This window comes from Condylostylus longicornis, unplaced genomic scaffold, assembly GCF_029603195.1.
Source record: "Condylostylus longicornis isolate FDR11 unplaced genomic scaffold, ASM2960319v2 ptg000381l, whole genome shotgun sequence".
Classification (NCBI taxonomy): domain Eukaryota; kingdom Metazoa; phylum Arthropoda; class Insecta; order Diptera; family Dolichopodidae; genus Condylostylus; species Condylostylus longicornis.
In genome coordinates, this window is record NW_026578342.1 from 1 (window position 1) to 16,754 (window position 16,754).

General features: G+C 45.3%; 1 protein-coding gene across 1 annotated transcript; it reads left to right on the top strand.

The window, feature by feature from the left end:
- Nucleotides 1-11,836: 11,836 nt before the first annotated feature.
- On the top strand, nt 11,837-13,546 carry LOC129617040 (uncharacterized). The gene is made up of 5 exons (XM_055532484.1): nt 11,837-11,891; nt 11,941-12,172; nt 12,223-12,455; nt 12,504-12,945; nt 12,994-13,546. Exons 1-5 carry the CDS (start codon nt 11,837-11,839, stop codon nt 13,544-13,546), a joined length of 1,515 nt encoding a protein of 504 aa, XP_055388459.1.
- The last annotated feature ends 3,208 nt before the right edge of the window (nt 13,547-16,754 follow it).

A 16,754-nucleotide genomic window follows, 5' to 3' on the forward strand; every position in this document is an offset into this window, starting at 1 on the left:
GCGACTTCTAGATCGGCCTCCGGGGCGTCACCATCATCATCCCAAAACGGGTAGCCGTTTGGATCTCAATGACTCGAATCGTCATTCAGATATCTCACTTCCATCAATGTCTCCGAATGCGATTCTCCAAAAATTAGAGTCTTCCGTCGCTACATTATTGGAAGTTATAAACCAAACAAAGGAAGTAATGAGTGGAAGCCTGAATAGTGCAGTCGTGGACAATAAAGTTGATACACGAAAACGTCGAAGAAAACCGAAGGGAAACGCGGCAGGACCGACTGATTCAGGGAATAGGCAAACTCCTTCAATCAGCGAAGAAGCGTCGAACAAGACTGAGGTGGAAGACAAGCAAACAGCTCTTGCGGCGAAGCTTGCTGAGGCTGCAAGGTTATTGCCAACGTACAGGGTCATGCCGTTGAGCGAGCACGGACGTTGCGGATGTTGTTACGTGTGCGAGGTGAATACGCAGTTGAAACACCCAGAGTGTGGATGCAATTGTCAAACCTGTCAGTGCGCTCCAACAGAATTTAGCAGTAGGAGGCGCTGCTGCAAGATAAAAAATGCGCCAAAATTGGGACAAACGAAAGAGGAAAACAAATTAGATGAAGCAAAACGCTTGTCGAAGGACGAAGAAGCTCCAGTGGATGTTATTTCATTCGAAGAGCCGATTGAAGACCGACAGTCATCTGCAACGGGAGAGCTTGATCCCACTGCAGCGAGTCCATGCGGCTGCGAGAAAGAAGACAGTGCAGGGTGCGAAGGATATTCATGGGGCAGCAGCTGCATAGATCCTTGTGCAGAGGGAAGTGTGCTGCTTCGATGCATCATGCACAAAAAGTGTGTGCAGCAGTTCAGTTCTGATCGAAGAGAATGATTGTTGTCCAGATGAATTGTTGACTACGTGCTGCAGTCGTGAAGATATCAATTCGAAATCAGCAAATGATGCAAAGGTACGAAGCCGATCCGACCATTATCAGTGCGGTTATGTATCCCAAGAGTGTTGTGAACATTTTCGCACTGTATCATCCGATCTGAGTAACAGGGTTGTTTGTTCAACGGACTGCATATCCAATTCTATTCCTTGCTCTATGGAACCGACCCCGAAGGCTCATGAAAAGACAAATTTAACGAATGAATCATTGGATAAGGATCGGTTGAATCGCAGAACCCAATTACTTCTCGATTTTATGTCCAGGCCACGTCAACAAAGAAGAGCCTCGATAGTCTAGCGGCTCTTCTCTGTTTTTTTCGATTTGTAAGTGTTTTCTTTACTCGTTTTTTGTTACAAGAATGCTTCTCGTGTCCGTCTGATGCAAGAATGCTTCTCGTGTTCGTTTAGAAAAATAAAGATTGAAATTTTTCAACCCGAAGTATTCGATTTGTGTTAACTCTCTGAAAGCAGAAATAATAACTGCTGCATTTTTCTTTTATCAACTCACTTTTCATAGCCAATGCAACGACAATTGCGGCAGTTGCGACTCCAGCTACAGTTGCTGCAGCTGCTGCAGTTGCAGCCTCCGCCTGCTTGCTTCTTGCGTGACCAGTGGAACAAAATGTGCAGAAATGCTCGCAATTATTGCTGCAACAAGGATGTGTAAAGAATCGTCATGGTGAATCTGCTTATACCTGAACAGGCTGTATTCGCTGAATGTTTGATCGGAAAGTGCATCCTCCGCCCTTTGTATGATGACGCTTGTATCGTCACGTTGAGAATACTTTCTCACTTTCAACCGGCTCCCAGACTTCATGAATTTTATAATTGGAAACTGAACAAATACGAGCCTTCTTCCACGAACTTTTTTGGAATAGTTTCGACAACGACAGCTCATTTCCACTGAAGTGAATTACTCGTCCATTTCCTGAAGATATTTGGAACAACATTTTTGCCCCTCCTTTGAATGCCTAATTATTTACCCGTGTAAATTCCATGATGTTTGACAAGTTTCAAAGCGCCTTTTTCGCGAATTTCTCTGCAAATATGATCGCCGGGTTTCAGAGGAATTGGCGTTATTGCCGCCCTATTAATTCCCGATCTTTCATACAACGACATAATTGCATCAAATTGATGATAGGTTTGCTCACAAAAAACGGCTGGCATTAATAATTCTGCGCGGAAGTTTTTCGGCAAATACGTTGCGATATCAGTTTTGATTTGAGTTTCCGTTGAATTAGGAATCAAACCGATCAACACGACGCCCAAGCATCCAGCTGTTTCCATAGCGTTCAGAAATCCCATCAAATCATCCAACCAATTTGTCGTTTGCTCTGTCAGTTGAGCTGACGGCTTTTCCAATGTCCCAAAAAAACTCTCCGACGTGCCCTACTTCGTCATCGTTGTCCTGTTGCGTATCCAATTCAGAGTGCTCGCGACCAAGAGTGTCATTTGGTACTTCAGAAATTGAATCATCAACAATTTCTTGAGTCTCTTTGACTTCAACTGGAGCCTCATGTTTCGTGGAATAACGCGATAACCATGCCTTTCGCTCTTCTATGAATTTTCGCGCGAAGCGTTCTGTCTCAGCTGACATTCGATGAATCATGGTGTCCACGCTCTTCTCTGGAGGAATCGCGACCGTGTCTGACAAAACCTGCGGTGGGACGACAAGAGGAATGACGAAAAGAGATGATGATTTGTTGAAAGACTTTGTGGGGGGATTGGATAACCCAGATGGGAATGTGAGCGACGAAGAGGAAGAGAAAGGAAATCCAAGGAAACTGGTAATCTGTTCTTCTGTTGAAAGGATGACGAGATCCCCAAGAAGACCTTTCCTTGGTGGACAGCTGATCGGAGTAAAATCATCGAAGACTAGAGATCCATGTAAATCGAATTGATGAAGGCGTTCGTTTGAATTCATACGAGTTGGACTCGAAGAATCAAGTTGAGAAGAACTAGAAGGTTCCATATTTCTATTTTGTGTTAGTTAGGTATGCCTGGTACCATCAGGAAAAAATACCCGAACGTTAAAACAGATTTCGACTATTCATTTAATGTCCATATCCTGCAACATTGGATAAAATATACTTCCACCAAACTAACGCTCACCAGAGCCGTAGTAGCTGCCGCCGTAACGTCCCTGATCCGTACGATGGATAGTTGTTCCCATACGATGGATAGGATGGATAGGATGGATAGCTCCCGTAAGATGGATAGCTCCCGTAAGATGGATAGTTCCCGTATGAGGGATAGGTAGGGTAGAGGCCATAGCGATTCCCGTATGAAGGAGTCGTGACAATCGTGGAGCTCATACCACCACCACCACCTGATCAAGTAATTCATCAAAACATTTGGGACATTCAATTACCCCAATTTCTGTAAGTGATAGGTCGTTCTGTTAGAAGAAAGAGGATGACAACTCGATGGGCAGATTGAGCTTGCCTTCATAATAGTTTTCAGGTTCGAACTCCCCATGCTCTTCCCCTGAAAGAGAGTCCAATATCATCAGATAATATGAAGCAACTGCGGCGCACCTAGCCGTCGTAGCATTGGTTGAGCAATTTCAGCAAGGGAAAGAGGAAGTGCTAAAAGCAATAAAAATGCTACAAATTGCTTCATTTTGCCAAGCTGACTGAACGATGCAGAGTTGCTAGTTGTGTAGGACAATATACAAACATTTCTGGCCGTCTCAGATGAAAGAAAAACTAAATGAAAATAGAAAAGTCGTTCATGACACAGAAAATGCTCTCAATCCTGAAGGCCGCTACCATGCGAGCTGGGTTGAAGCACAACATGTTGCAGACGATCTTGGTTCACTGCTGAGTTCAGAGAGATATTGGCACAAATCTTTTCCTCTCGCGCAATACATTTGGATAATTCCTCCATCATTATGAATAGCCTCCTAACACCAGAATCAACGCAATATTGCACACACGACTCTTCGTACCCTTATTGGCGAAAGACTGAATTCGAACACTTCTGACTCCCCTTCTTTCTTCTCTACTGATACTTGTCTGTTTGCCACGTCTATTTGAATTCTTTTTCCTTCCTCAGCCAACTTCAAAACGCATCGTTAGTATTCATATCTGTGAAAGTCACTTACGTCGTAAAAGAGATCATCCTCGATGCAGATTCCAAACAAATCCATGGTCAGCAAATTTCTTCCAAATATAAATGAAAAACTTTTCGCAATAACCGCTTCGACCCCAATAATCTTCAAGCAACTTGCTGCCTCTTCTCTGCTGCTCCCACATCCAAATCTGAGCACCGCAATCAATCAATTGATAAAAACCAAACAGTACCCAGTTCCAGCAACAATAACAGAAAATCCCTCCTTCACGAGTCTAACAAATTCAGGTTTCGCCACAGCAAATGACTTTTCTCCCTGAAAGCAATCAAGTCGTCTTCATATTTCTATTAATAGATAGAGATCTCTTAATTTATCTTAATCATCTTAATAGTTGTAGAACCATCTCACTCACTTGTTCCTTCCCTCTGAGAGGAATAAACTTCGCCGGGATGATCGCGTCTGTGTCTACGGAATCACCAAATCTCTGAATTCTCCCACGAATCATTTTGGGCGAACGATTCGCTGAAGAGAGTCGTGCATCATCGAGATACACATCATTGTCACATACCACTCGGTTTTATCTCTCGATTTGCCTGCGGCTGTTTGACAAGACAAGGTTGGGGCTCCATTACCTTGAAAGGCTGCAAAACGATTTGAAGAGAGTTCCCATTGGCGTACACCCACTCTGTGCCGAACATTAATCAATTTGCGATATTTTGTTCGATCGACTTTAACCAAAAATTCTGCAGGACTCCTAATTTCCATAGAAAAGCTTGAAGCAGCCACAACTGTAGCAGATGTGACCGATCCAATAGCACCCTGAAAAGAAATGATGAATTCGAGTAGATGATGATGATGATGATGATGATGATGACCTTTCCCATTCGATTTTTGAAATTCCTATTCTGGCTTGATAACCAAATTTCGCCCTCTTGTGCCTTGTCATACCCCACACCCAAGCAGTATGAACATCCAGCCGCACCAATAGTGAATCCAGCGCTACAAAAAAATAATCAGGAAGTTGGGATACTTGGAATGGTGGGACTTACCGATGATAGATAGCAAGGATCCCAAGATCATCGAGACGTTCTTTCATGAGTCGACTGCCAGGAGTAAGCTGCAAATCAACATTGGGACACGCCTCGATATTGGGACACGCCTCGACCAGACTCTACCTGTCGCTTGTATGGTTTGTCGCTGTCTCTTTGTTTCGGGTGGAAGCCAAATTCATCCATCATAACTTCCAAGAGAAGACCAGCCAAAATAATCTCATTCTCAGTGGTTGTGCAAGCGCCAATGAAGCAGCCGTCTAAGTATCGAATTGAGTCACAAACCTAACAAATGAGAGTGGAACCGGATCGAGAAATCGTGAACGCACTTTACGGTCGCCCATCGTAAAGGGGCGCGTAAAGTTCGGGGTCACTCAGAGCGAACACATGATCCGGCGAAGGCCATCGGGCGACTAGAAGGAAGAGAAATATGATAAGGAATGAAGAGAAGCAACGCACCAGAGAATTCGATAATGTTTGAGAGATCCAGAGTAAGTTTCTTGGAATATTGTGCGTTGTCGTCCGCTCGAAAGAATAGTTCTCCTTCGTCATCGCTGCGAGGAGCTCCATACAATTCAGAACGTCTTTCAAAGAATCCCTAAGAACCAAAGTAGCAATCAATGCGTGACTATTCAGTCAGCAGACTTTAGTAATTTCATCTGCTGGAAAAATTCCTGCGATTGCCCCAAACTCTGTCGCCATATTCGAAATCGCAAAACGGCTGTCGATATCCAATTCATGGATATTTCCCCCAAATTCAAGACACTGAAATGAAAACTGAAATTGACACGGACATCAACATGACGCACTCGATCCAGCGCGACTGTATTTCTCTTGAAGTTCTTCAAAATAGAGAGCATGACATCTTTGCCAACAAAACCCCATCCAAGACTTCCAGAAAATTCAATTAATACTGTCTCTGGGACAGCGAACCAAGTAACTCCTGTGGAGAGTGCCATCATTAACATTTCATGAGGATGTCGTACCAGTGACTAGAGGCATCGCAACATCAGACGCTCCCATTCCTAAAACCACGAAATCAGAATGATTGATGACGACGCTCTGATTACCCATGGCGTAAGATCCGACACAGCCATGAGCGCAAGAATGACTATCCGCTCCAACAATGACGGTTCCAGCAGACGCTTTTTGTCGATAAAATTCGGTATGGAGAATAGACTCATTGGGCCCGAAGTAGTCCTGAGAAGAACATCACGAGAATATTATATCCAAGAATCCCAAACCTTGAGTTGATGTTTGGTTGCAAATTCCTCGCACATTTGAATTCGCTTCATGATAACGTCATCTTCGTAGTTTCTGATTGGGGACAATTCACGTTGGATTCATCATGCCGATCTACCTCGGATCAACAGAGTGATCGCAAGCAAGAAAGAAGCGGTCTTTTCTCCATAACTCTGGATTCCCGATTTTTTCTAAACATGTTTTAATTCCAACGAGAGTCAATTCGGACGCAAGCGTGCGTGCGACTCGCACAACAATGGTCTGCAGGAGTGGAAATTGTCCCAAACATGCGTCCAACATGCACCCAGACATGCATGCCGTACTTGTCCAGGTTTAACATATGGCTCCGTCAATCCAACTGCTTGATGGCACAGAATCTTTTCTGACAGCGTCATTGGCCTCATCATTGTGTTGACTTTCAGACACTGCGGATGATGGTGTATAGATATATGTAGCAAATTGAGAGGGGCAAATGTGGAGTGCCTGTTTCAAGGTAGCCATGGAGCCAATTTTCTTGTAGAGACGCAAGTACATGCACACGAAAAAGACACCAGTTAGCACGAATAACTAAAACTGATTAGTTCGAAAAAGTTTCGGAAAAAATTCAATTCCGATGTTCAAGAATCATCGGAACGGTGACGAAGCCAGGAGGTGCACTGGGGGGTGCTGACACTGGCATCTCAGCAGACCCCGTTGCCATTCGTATTCTTGGTTGTGGGGGCTCCGGTTGTACGAGTTGCGAAGCTACGTATCGGCGTTCCGGCACGTACGCGGGTTGTTGCCTTGACACAACCGCCCGATATCTTGAGGGCGGAGGTAGTTCGACGTAGGTTCGTCGATCACACGGAATTGGACCAAGCTGACGAGAACCGACAGTTCCAAAAACTGGACCAACTGGTTGACGAGAACCGACAGTCCCAAAAACTGGTTGAGCCCGAACGTTATCCATGTGAACAATTGGACCTAAAAACCAGGAGAGTACTCCGAAGGGTAGCATCAACATCTCACCGCTTGGAAAACAGGCGGGGCACGGAACGGGATACGCTGCGGATGGAGAATGATGGTGCGGACAGAGATGCCCGGGACGCTCTGCACAAGAACAAACATCCATTGGCGGGGAAAATAGGCCTTACGGGATTCGCGGGCGAGCCGTAAGTTACGCAAGGTGTTAAGAGCTTCCTCCGCGCGCCTTCTTTCATGCTCCTCAAGTTCTTCAGCTAGGGCAACTTCGTGATGATTCTTTTTTCGAAAGCAAAGAAGATAAACGAGGACAAGTACAAGGACTAATAAAAAAATACAACCAAGAGCAATCAACGCAATTCCCCAAATGGGAAGCGGCGAATCGGGTGTCGATGTTGTACCCCCCATCTGCGAAGGACCTTTAAAAAGACAAAATCTGCTGTACCAGTCAAGCCCTTTTTGAGAATTATGAATTTAATAGCCTTGACTGGATTTTCCCTCGCATCATTGCTCCCACAATCATCACAATGGCATCCCACGAAAAAGCACTTCTCGCGAGTGTAGTTGTGGGGTATGTAGTCATGTCCCAAGAGTCCAGAAGAACAGCAGTCCTTGTGGGTGTGTTCATCACTCTAGTCACAGCCAGACGAAAAAGGTAGACAATTAAAATGCCACCTAAGGCAAAGCGTTCAACAACATCGGCTGGAGGACATTTTCCGTTTCAAGAATACTGTGGATCGTTTTTTTGAATCCTTGTTCTACTATGCCTATTATGTACTTTCAAGTGGAGCTCTGGTACTTTGGAGAGAGTATAAATGAGAAATGAATGGAATGGTGTCTCTCAGGAATGGCTCGTTACCTCCGCATGGAGCAGTTTTTCTTCCCTTCCTTTCTATGTGAGACACATCATCATTTCATTTGCATGCCAAACAACGTGGGCTAATTTTTTGGATTGGGGATATGAAACATTTCCAGACGTCACAGCGGCGATGTACGTTCTGGGAAAAACAAGACGCAACAAGAGTAAGGAGTGAGCTCCGTAGTTCAAGTTACCTGTCTTCGTAGGGTCGACTTTGATGCATATTGTGTCAACGATGTTGGGAGCAATTACTATTGGAGTGATCATGTCTTCACAACTGTATCAGGGTTACATCGAAGAACAGCATGTCTTGTTAAAGCCGAGCCTCCCAAAGTACGACGAAAGTCCTTTCCTTGCGAGCACATCCCTTAAATCGACCTTCATTTCAAGTTTTCTGCTCTCCGAATGTTTCTTCTCTTTCATTCAATGCTTCACCACACTCACACTCGTGAATTCAATCAAATCCAATGAAGGCGTCCCCTTAACTGGCCTGGCTCAAATTAAGAGATTTATAACAGGATCTCTGATATTCTTGAGCCATTCATCTGCTGGAGTGAGAGCAAGCCTTCATCTTGGATTTTCAGCCGTTGCGTCTGGTTATTTCAACGACTATCGAATTCTCCTTCTATTGGGAACCGGAAATATTGTGGGATTCTCCCTCGCTTTGGGCGCGTTCGAACTTCAGTTGCACCCGATCTCGGCGTTGCTGAACAAGTTGACCTTCACTCCGTCACTTTTCTTCTCAGAGGCACCAGCGCAGGCACCCGTAACCCGTAGCCAGCGAGCCAAGGAAACCCAAGCCGCAGCACAACAGTCACCACCAGCAGAAGAGGGAGTAAGGAGGCGACGTGCCCGAACCCCGAAGCCGTCTTGACGAATTTTGTCTTTAATTATTCAATTGCTTCGCGCTTATCACTTTTTCTGTGGAGTATCAAAATTGAGAAAACTATTCCTGGAGGTGTTGACCAGTTTTGAGACGTGAATGACGATGAGTACAAAAATGAGCGGTAGAATGAATTTTGACTCTCGAATGAGTTACACGCGCTGATCGATTGTTATGTTTGATTCATCAATGCGTAAAATCGAGACCCACTTCACCCTAAGATCGACACCTAATGCATGAATTTCAGCACTTGGCCTGAAGTTTAGAACTAGCCGTGTTGACAGCTTTAATTACACGATCATGGAACGCTTGAGCTCCATGTCCAGTTGTCACAAGCCCTAGTAGGCATACCAATTATCAACAAGTCTATACCAACTGCGTACCAGGTGGTGTTCTCCAATGTCATTTTGTAAAGTCCTTCAACTTGAGATCCATCACTGTGAGTTATAATTCCACCTGCTTCCTCTTAAAAATAGAAAATATCGACAATCAACCGTAGAATCACTAACCAACGATAATTTTGCCAGGAAGTATGTCCCAAACCTTTTCCTTATAACCTAAAACCGGGAATGAAGTGAGGCAGACATGTCGGGTTTCTAACCTCCAGTTGGAAATCGAAAGATAATGTGGCCATCCCCTGCAAGATATTCGAATACGTGTTGGGATACTCAATCACTCCTACCCCGTGAAATCTGATGACAAACATCAAGACTGGAAAAAAACTGCAGTACCTACCACGACAAATTTTGCCATGCTGTCTAATCTAAGAATGTGACGCTCATCGAGTCGAATTCCCATTTCATGGAGCGCACCAGAGGACAGCGCAAAATCAGTATGCTTCGCTTCTACAGATTCTAAGCAGACCACGCGATCAACAGCCTAACAATAAGGAATCAGCAAAACTCTTGAATGAGAACTCTACCTCGGGTTCAGATTTAACTCGAAGAACCTTGAGCACAGGATCCATATTCGGTTGAAGTAGCTGATCGATGGCTACTGACTGAATAGAGAGTGGTTATTGTTACGCGACTGTATGGCCTACTCGACTACCAGCCCCCTTAACGGCGAAAACAAGATGTCCGTGGCTTGTAGAGTCTGTTTTGATGCTAGCCGCGACGGATTCGTCACACACTATGAAGGTAATAGAACCATTGATAATCTATTGGAGCGAGTTGCTATTTCCAACTCTGCTTGACACGTACGCCGAACTGGTTCCAGAATGCCCGGCAAATTGGGACAACCAATGACACCTAATTCAATGGACCCGGGGAGAAATTGCGTTAACCAGGCACAATCCAACGGCAAACTGCTCATTTCTTAGAAATCCTTTGGTGCCGTCTATGGGATCAACCACGAAGTACGACGACTGGGACCAATGGAGAGGAGACTTGCTTTCACAAGAGTGAGTTGAAGCTGTTTTAACAAATTCCTGAATTTCTTGTTCCGTCCGTAAAGACGTCAATCTAAACAAACGTAAAACGCGTTCAGACGTCCAAGACTCTTCATCTGTGGAATCGGCATGATGTCCAACCAACAGCTTAATTGAACGGAGTGGACAATACTGATTAAGTTTGTCAGCAACCTGGGCAACAACACTCTCAGGGACGGACTCTGAATGAAAACGACTGGGCCAGACTTGCGAACGACTAAAGGGTACCGAAATCTTCTTCAGCGACAACTTTGACGTTCTGATCAGAACAGTGCAAATTCAAAACCTCGACAATCACAGCTTGAACTGCCAAGTCTGCGACCGTCACCGGGCTTGCGTCAGACTTGACAAACTTTTCATTTCCTAAGATGAAATTGATGGTCGAATCTGTGTGATCTATTCACCTTGAAGACTGTTTTGAAGGGACTTTCCTGTAAAATAAACACATGAAGGTAAAGTTTTCTTTTGGTGCTACCTAGAAGAGATCCACATAAGACTGCTTTTAATGACGCTTCTAATTGTGGTTGATAAGAAGGTTGGCAAATTTGATGAGAAATTTTAACACATTGGTCGAATCGGAGGACCGATGTAATCATTTCAACTGAAACTGTTTTTTTGCATGCACGCACTAGGAAAGCGCGGGACGATCATTTGGGACGTTGGCGTGTTTGTGCGAGTGCAGCGTCGTGGTTCTAGAATCAACAGGGTGAGAAAAACAGTCAAATGATGACACATTGAAGTCTGACGCGCTTGTAACACTGGACTGCTTTGATCCTAACTGAGATATCAAATCAACAAGAGAACAAAGAAGCATGGGAATGGGAACTTGGAAGGAACGAAATTAAGCAAACTGAGGAAAGAACGAAATAGGAATGAACAAGAATGGGAGCTCGATGAGTCCAAGGCTGAAGGCGGAGCGAAAAAGGAAGAGAACGACAGATGCGGATGGTAAAAGTGATGTGTTGGAAATAAACCAAACCACGGAATAACTCGTATCATCCACAAGAGTCATAATGTGATTTCTCACCAGACCCATCACGAGAACAATTAGTGCACTTCCATTACAACCACAGCGCCACAATGCCCTTCATTATATCCACAGGCGCCACAATATATTTGTTATGTAGAAGATCTTCCATTCGCTTCTAATATTTCTTCAAGAAAGAACAACAAACGGGATGTTCATGGGACTTTAGGAAGCAGATCTGAGCAGGCAACGCCTGCACCACGTCAAGAAGAGGGCACCTCCGGAAAGTACAATAACGGAAGTAGTATAAGATTGCGCGAACAAACCCCTCTTCCAGTCGTTTCAATCTGAGGGTTCTCTCTAATTAAGACAGTCGAATTGCATTCACTGCCAGCAAAATTGCGACGTTAGGAATTTTATCAGCGATTGTTGACCGGCTAATTATGCATCGAAACATGCCAGTCGACTTGGTGCTGGTGCGCCATGGCCAATCTGAAGGTCAGACTTGCGGGTTCCTTTCTCATAGTCACATTTTATTCTTGATCAGGAAATTTGGCTCAAAAACTGGCGCGTCAGGGTGAATTAGATCTCTGGACGAGCGAATTTCGTGATCGCCACAATAGTTTATACAGATTGACTGATATGGGAAGGATGCAAGCTCGAATAGCGGGTGAATACATTCGTCAAAATATATCACCACTCTTTGATAAATATTTCACATCGGAATATGTTCGAGCGATGGAAACTGCAGCAGCGTTGGAACTTCCTCATGCTCGTTGGTCCGTACTGCAAGTGACCCCACACGTTACTGAGTTTTTGTATTTTTCAGGGCAACAGAAGTTTATTTAAGAGAGCGGGACAGAGGAATTCTAGCAAACAAACCTCACCACGAGCGCGTCAAAGAGCATAAGGAAGAATTTGTTCGGAAGGAACGGGACGCGTTCTATTGGCAACCGTCTGGAGGAGAGTCTATCGCGAACCTTTGCCTTCGAGTTGACCGGGTTTTGGAAAATTTCGGGGAGAACTGTTCCGGCTTGAGAGTTATTGTAGTTTGTCACGGAGGTATGTTGAACTTTCAAATTGTCATCCTCTCGAGTGTTCTATTTTTAGGCGTGATAAAATCTTTTAGAGCTTTAATTGAAAGGGTTCGATCCACCGAATATCGAAGTCACGATAAAATCCATAATTGTCAAATCGTATGGTACACTAGGAGGGATCCCAAAACTGGTTATATTTCTTCCAAGTATAATTGGGTCAAATCCCTTTGTCCCTGGGATCTTCGCTTATCTCGTTATACAAACGAATGGAAGGAGATTAAGCGACACGTCTACTCCAACGTTGAACTTCTACGTTCCGTATCACAAGTTGTCCAACTTGTCAACTGTCCACTCGACCCTAGTGTTGCTGAGTCTGCTTTGCTTGATCAGATTGACGGATTTGCCGACAGTTCAGATAACTCCGACATTGACGAACCAGTCCATAGATCCATTCCATCGGGTAATTTATCAGCGTCCATTTCCTCACTGGGAAAAAGTCCAATCAACGCCACAAAGTAGGTTTTCTGTGATGCGCTCTCTCCACTCGCTTTTTCGCTTTATAGAACCGGACGGCACTCGCCCACGTTGCAACCTGCTGTTCCTTCTTCGGTGCCGCAAGATCTTTCATTGAAACCAAGAAAGACCAGAGGAACCAAGGGAGGAGGACCGTCTGCTCATGAAGAGCCTTCAGACGCTCCAGTCTCTCCAGAGGGTGATGATGAACGGGATTCGAGTGATCGAAGAAGTCGAAAGATTGCAAGTCGTGGTTCGAAACACACAGACTGCGAATCTGAACATGTTAAGGGATTGCGAAAGTCGAGTGGTTCTTCAATGACGAGCGAGTTTCAACGCCAACACTCATCGAATTGGCCCCCTGATCTCGAACACCGTGGACGTCTTCAGTCTCCTCGCCGTTTGGTGGCTGGAGGAACTTCAAAATCGAGTACAGCGTCAACGAAACCGCCAACCGAACCAAGAGGGAACGGCGTTCACGAGTTGGAGACTCCTCAAAATTTAGGTGGAACGAGTCAGACAACTACAGGAGGATCCTCAACACCATCGAAGGGATCAAGTGAGACACCACTTACTTCAATGAATGACGAGCAACAACAGTAACTGGGAGCCGTTGTCTGTCACCACGCGAGCCACAGCAGAACCACACATTATTTAATCAATCCGATTTCCAGCAGCAACGAGGAATAAAGGCTGAGCCTTAATCAATTTCGTTGGATCGATCTGGGGAGATGAACCCTCAGCAACATTGAAGCTCAGGGTCGAGCGGGGAGAAGCTCTGCCTGGGATTCGACTTCTTGTAGAGCTCACCGTTCACCGTCCGAAGAATTGCCCAAATTCTTGGAACACGCAGAATTTTCGGTTTCAAACTGCTGTCTTTTCCATTCGTGCCCACCTACGAGGTAGTTTTGGTGAGAAGTGCGATAAATTCATCGGAACTAGCCGAATTGAACGAACTTCGAACGGATCAAGGGGTCGTTTGCAATACTTCAGTTGTCTGAATCGCCTGCTATGTGGAACATGAGTGAGGGAAGAAGCTACCTAACAAATCTCTCACATGTGCCATGTATGGATGACGCTAATCAGGAAGAACAAAATTAGTCCACACCAAAACACGTTATCTGTGAACACAACAACACGGTCTAGGGAGCAGCACCAATTAGTCGTCAAAACACAAGATCATGTCCAAAAAGATCACAAGCTTCGACGGCATCCATTCTTGCAGCTCAGAATCAACATTAGTTTACTCTCACAGGGGTCTATATTTCAGAAAGTTCGACCTTTACTTGATGATGCAGCCTGTGTGTGCATTAAAGCCTTCCCATGAGAATTGCACAGTCACTGATGGAGTTCTTACGAGAAACAGCCACCACGTGACCCATGCCCTCGCAAGGCAACCCCTCGCAAACAACACCCCACGACCCTTCGCACACCCCAGAAGTAGTTTGTCGGTTGTTTCTTTCAGGAAAAAATTTCACTGCCAGTGAATCCTTCAAACGACATGGTTATTGGAGAATCAGCGAGTTCATGTGTGAGAACTGAGTACGATAAAATCAACTGCTGTACGATAATATTGACAGTTCTGCTTGGTTGAAGTTGAAAAACTCTGTCGAAACTCAAGGGGATTCGTTTGTCGTTCCCTCGTTGTTCGATGGGCATGATGCTGAGTGCTCGCAGAAACGAGCTTGTTGATCAAAATCCCGTTTCTCGGTGTCGGAGAAATGTACTGTCCTCATCATGGTGGAAGACAACGATTAACGCACGAGAACAGCTCAGTTGAGGGGCCAACAACCTCAAAAAGCAGGACATGAGGGGTATGAGAAACCCAACAACTGCACTGAATGTCCCAAGTTGCTAGAGGCATGACTCAGCTTGTTTTGGAATCTGACCCCCTTGAAGCACTCATTACTGTTGATCTTTGAAACGCTCCATCAGTCTGAAAAAGCGCTCCGTAAATAGACGAACTTGGCCTTTCATCTCGACACCGCAATCCACACGAACGAGACATTCTACCCCAACGATGGGAAATCCTATCCCCACCGATGGGATGTGCTACCGCTGTTCTCACAGACCACCTGTGCCAGATACACATCCCGTCAATCCGAATGGGACACCCCACACGAAAGGGACTCTTGCTTCACTCCCTATGCGATCTTTGAAGCTCATCACGCTTTCGTCTTCTTGATTTTTCAACATTCCGATAATTCTTCGAATCACTTCGCATATCGATGTCACTCCCGTAGTGATACCGATCTCTTGACTCATACTTGTGAGACCTTTCCCGATCGAAATCTGAATTTTGACGTGAGCTCCGTCGTTCCAAATCCATTTCCTTCCGGCTCGAATTCCCTCTTTCTCTATCACCGACAATTCCGTGCCGTCTGTCGTTCCAGATAGGGCTCCGTGTCCGTCGCTCCGGCATGACGTCACGACTTCTCGCATGGTAACGGCGTTCTTCACATCGACTTCCCAAGCGGTCGAGAATGCTACGTCGGTCGGGGGTTTCGTGTCGATCATCTTCATCTGGAAATGTCCGACCACGTTTGCGATCATCGTCAGGAGTCCGTCGATCCCAATAAGTTCGACACTCCCGTTGTTTTCCCGGGCCTAGGCGGTCGAGAATTGAAGGTTCTTTCCTGCTGCTGTAATCCATCGAATGCTCTTCATCCTCGGCGCTCTCCTCATACTTGTGCGGTTCTACAGCTGGGGCTTGCGTTTCTACCGGGGACGTCTCTAAGCGCATTTCAGACGTCAAATGACGATCGCTTTCAAAAAGAGCTTCTTCTTGGATTGAAGCAGGCGACCCTTCATCCTCTTGTTGAACGGTGATGCCGGTGGGATCTAATCCTTTACGGGACAATCGTTTGAACCCCTTAGGGAAGCTGCTACAATGGAAAAGTCCTCGTAGGTAGTCCATTTCTGTTTCCATCCATTTTGTATCTAATTCGCCTTCCAGCCTCTCAATCAAGATTCTGTCACATTTGTCGTCCGGAATCTCGTTGACACGCCCTTGGTTCCATTTTGGGTGATGCTGCATGTAGATCAACATTTGTTCCAAACACCGGCGCCGATGAGTAATATGTTGTTGGCTGAACCAGTGCGACTCAACCCAATCCTCAGTAGTCCTCATCGTTCCGGTGGTGGCATTCGCTTTCGCGCGACGACGCCGAACGCATCTATCTGCACGTGCGGTTGACGAATCTGTAGAACAGGCACGAAACTCAGAGAGAGTTGCTAACGACAGACCTGGTGTTGCTTGGGGGACTTCCTCAGAATTCGATGGCAAGTCGAAGACAGGGGCATCGTACAGAAGACTCTTGAGCCTCTCATCAGCGATAAACAGATGACGAATATATTCGACTAAAAAGATTCCACAATCGAATCCGTTTTCTTGCAACGGAACAGCAGCTCTTGGAACGTAAATCCATTCGTCAGCATCAGCAATACGCAGACCTTCAGCGTGAGCCTCCGGACAGCGAGAAGCGAATTCCTACAAGAGCGAAATGCGACGAGTTTAGAAGAATGTTTGCTGACCTGTTTGAAATATTCAACCAAGTATTCTTTGAGATTTTCGGGAGGCCCCGAAGTTTCCACCAATGAATCCAAATGAAAGATTGCGGGACGATTGATGCCGAAAGGAGCCAAGCTTTCAATGTTGCCATTTATCAACCTTTCAAAGTACAAATTTTTAAGTAGAAGGGTAGGCACAGACTCTACATAATGGAATTCTTTCTTAATTGTTCCTTCTTTTTCATCATCCGAAGAAACCACATTTAAGACGTCTGAAGAAGCCTGGGGGGGTTCTCTCGCT

Excerpts from the sequence above, each read along its gene's own strand:
- LOC129617040 (XM_055532484.1), top strand. The coding sequence starts at position 11,837 with ATGCATCGAAACATGCCAGTCGACTTGGTGCTGGTGCGCCATGGCCAA. Across the intron at positions 11,892-11,940 it reads GCGCCATGGCCAATCTGAAG|GAAATTTGGCTCAAAAACTG; the intron begins GTCAGACTTGCG and ends ATTCTTGATCAG. Across the intron at positions 12,456-12,503 it reads TATTGTAGTTTGTCACGGAG|GCGTGATAAAATCTTTTAGA; the intron begins GTATGTTGAACT and ends TTCTATTTTTAG.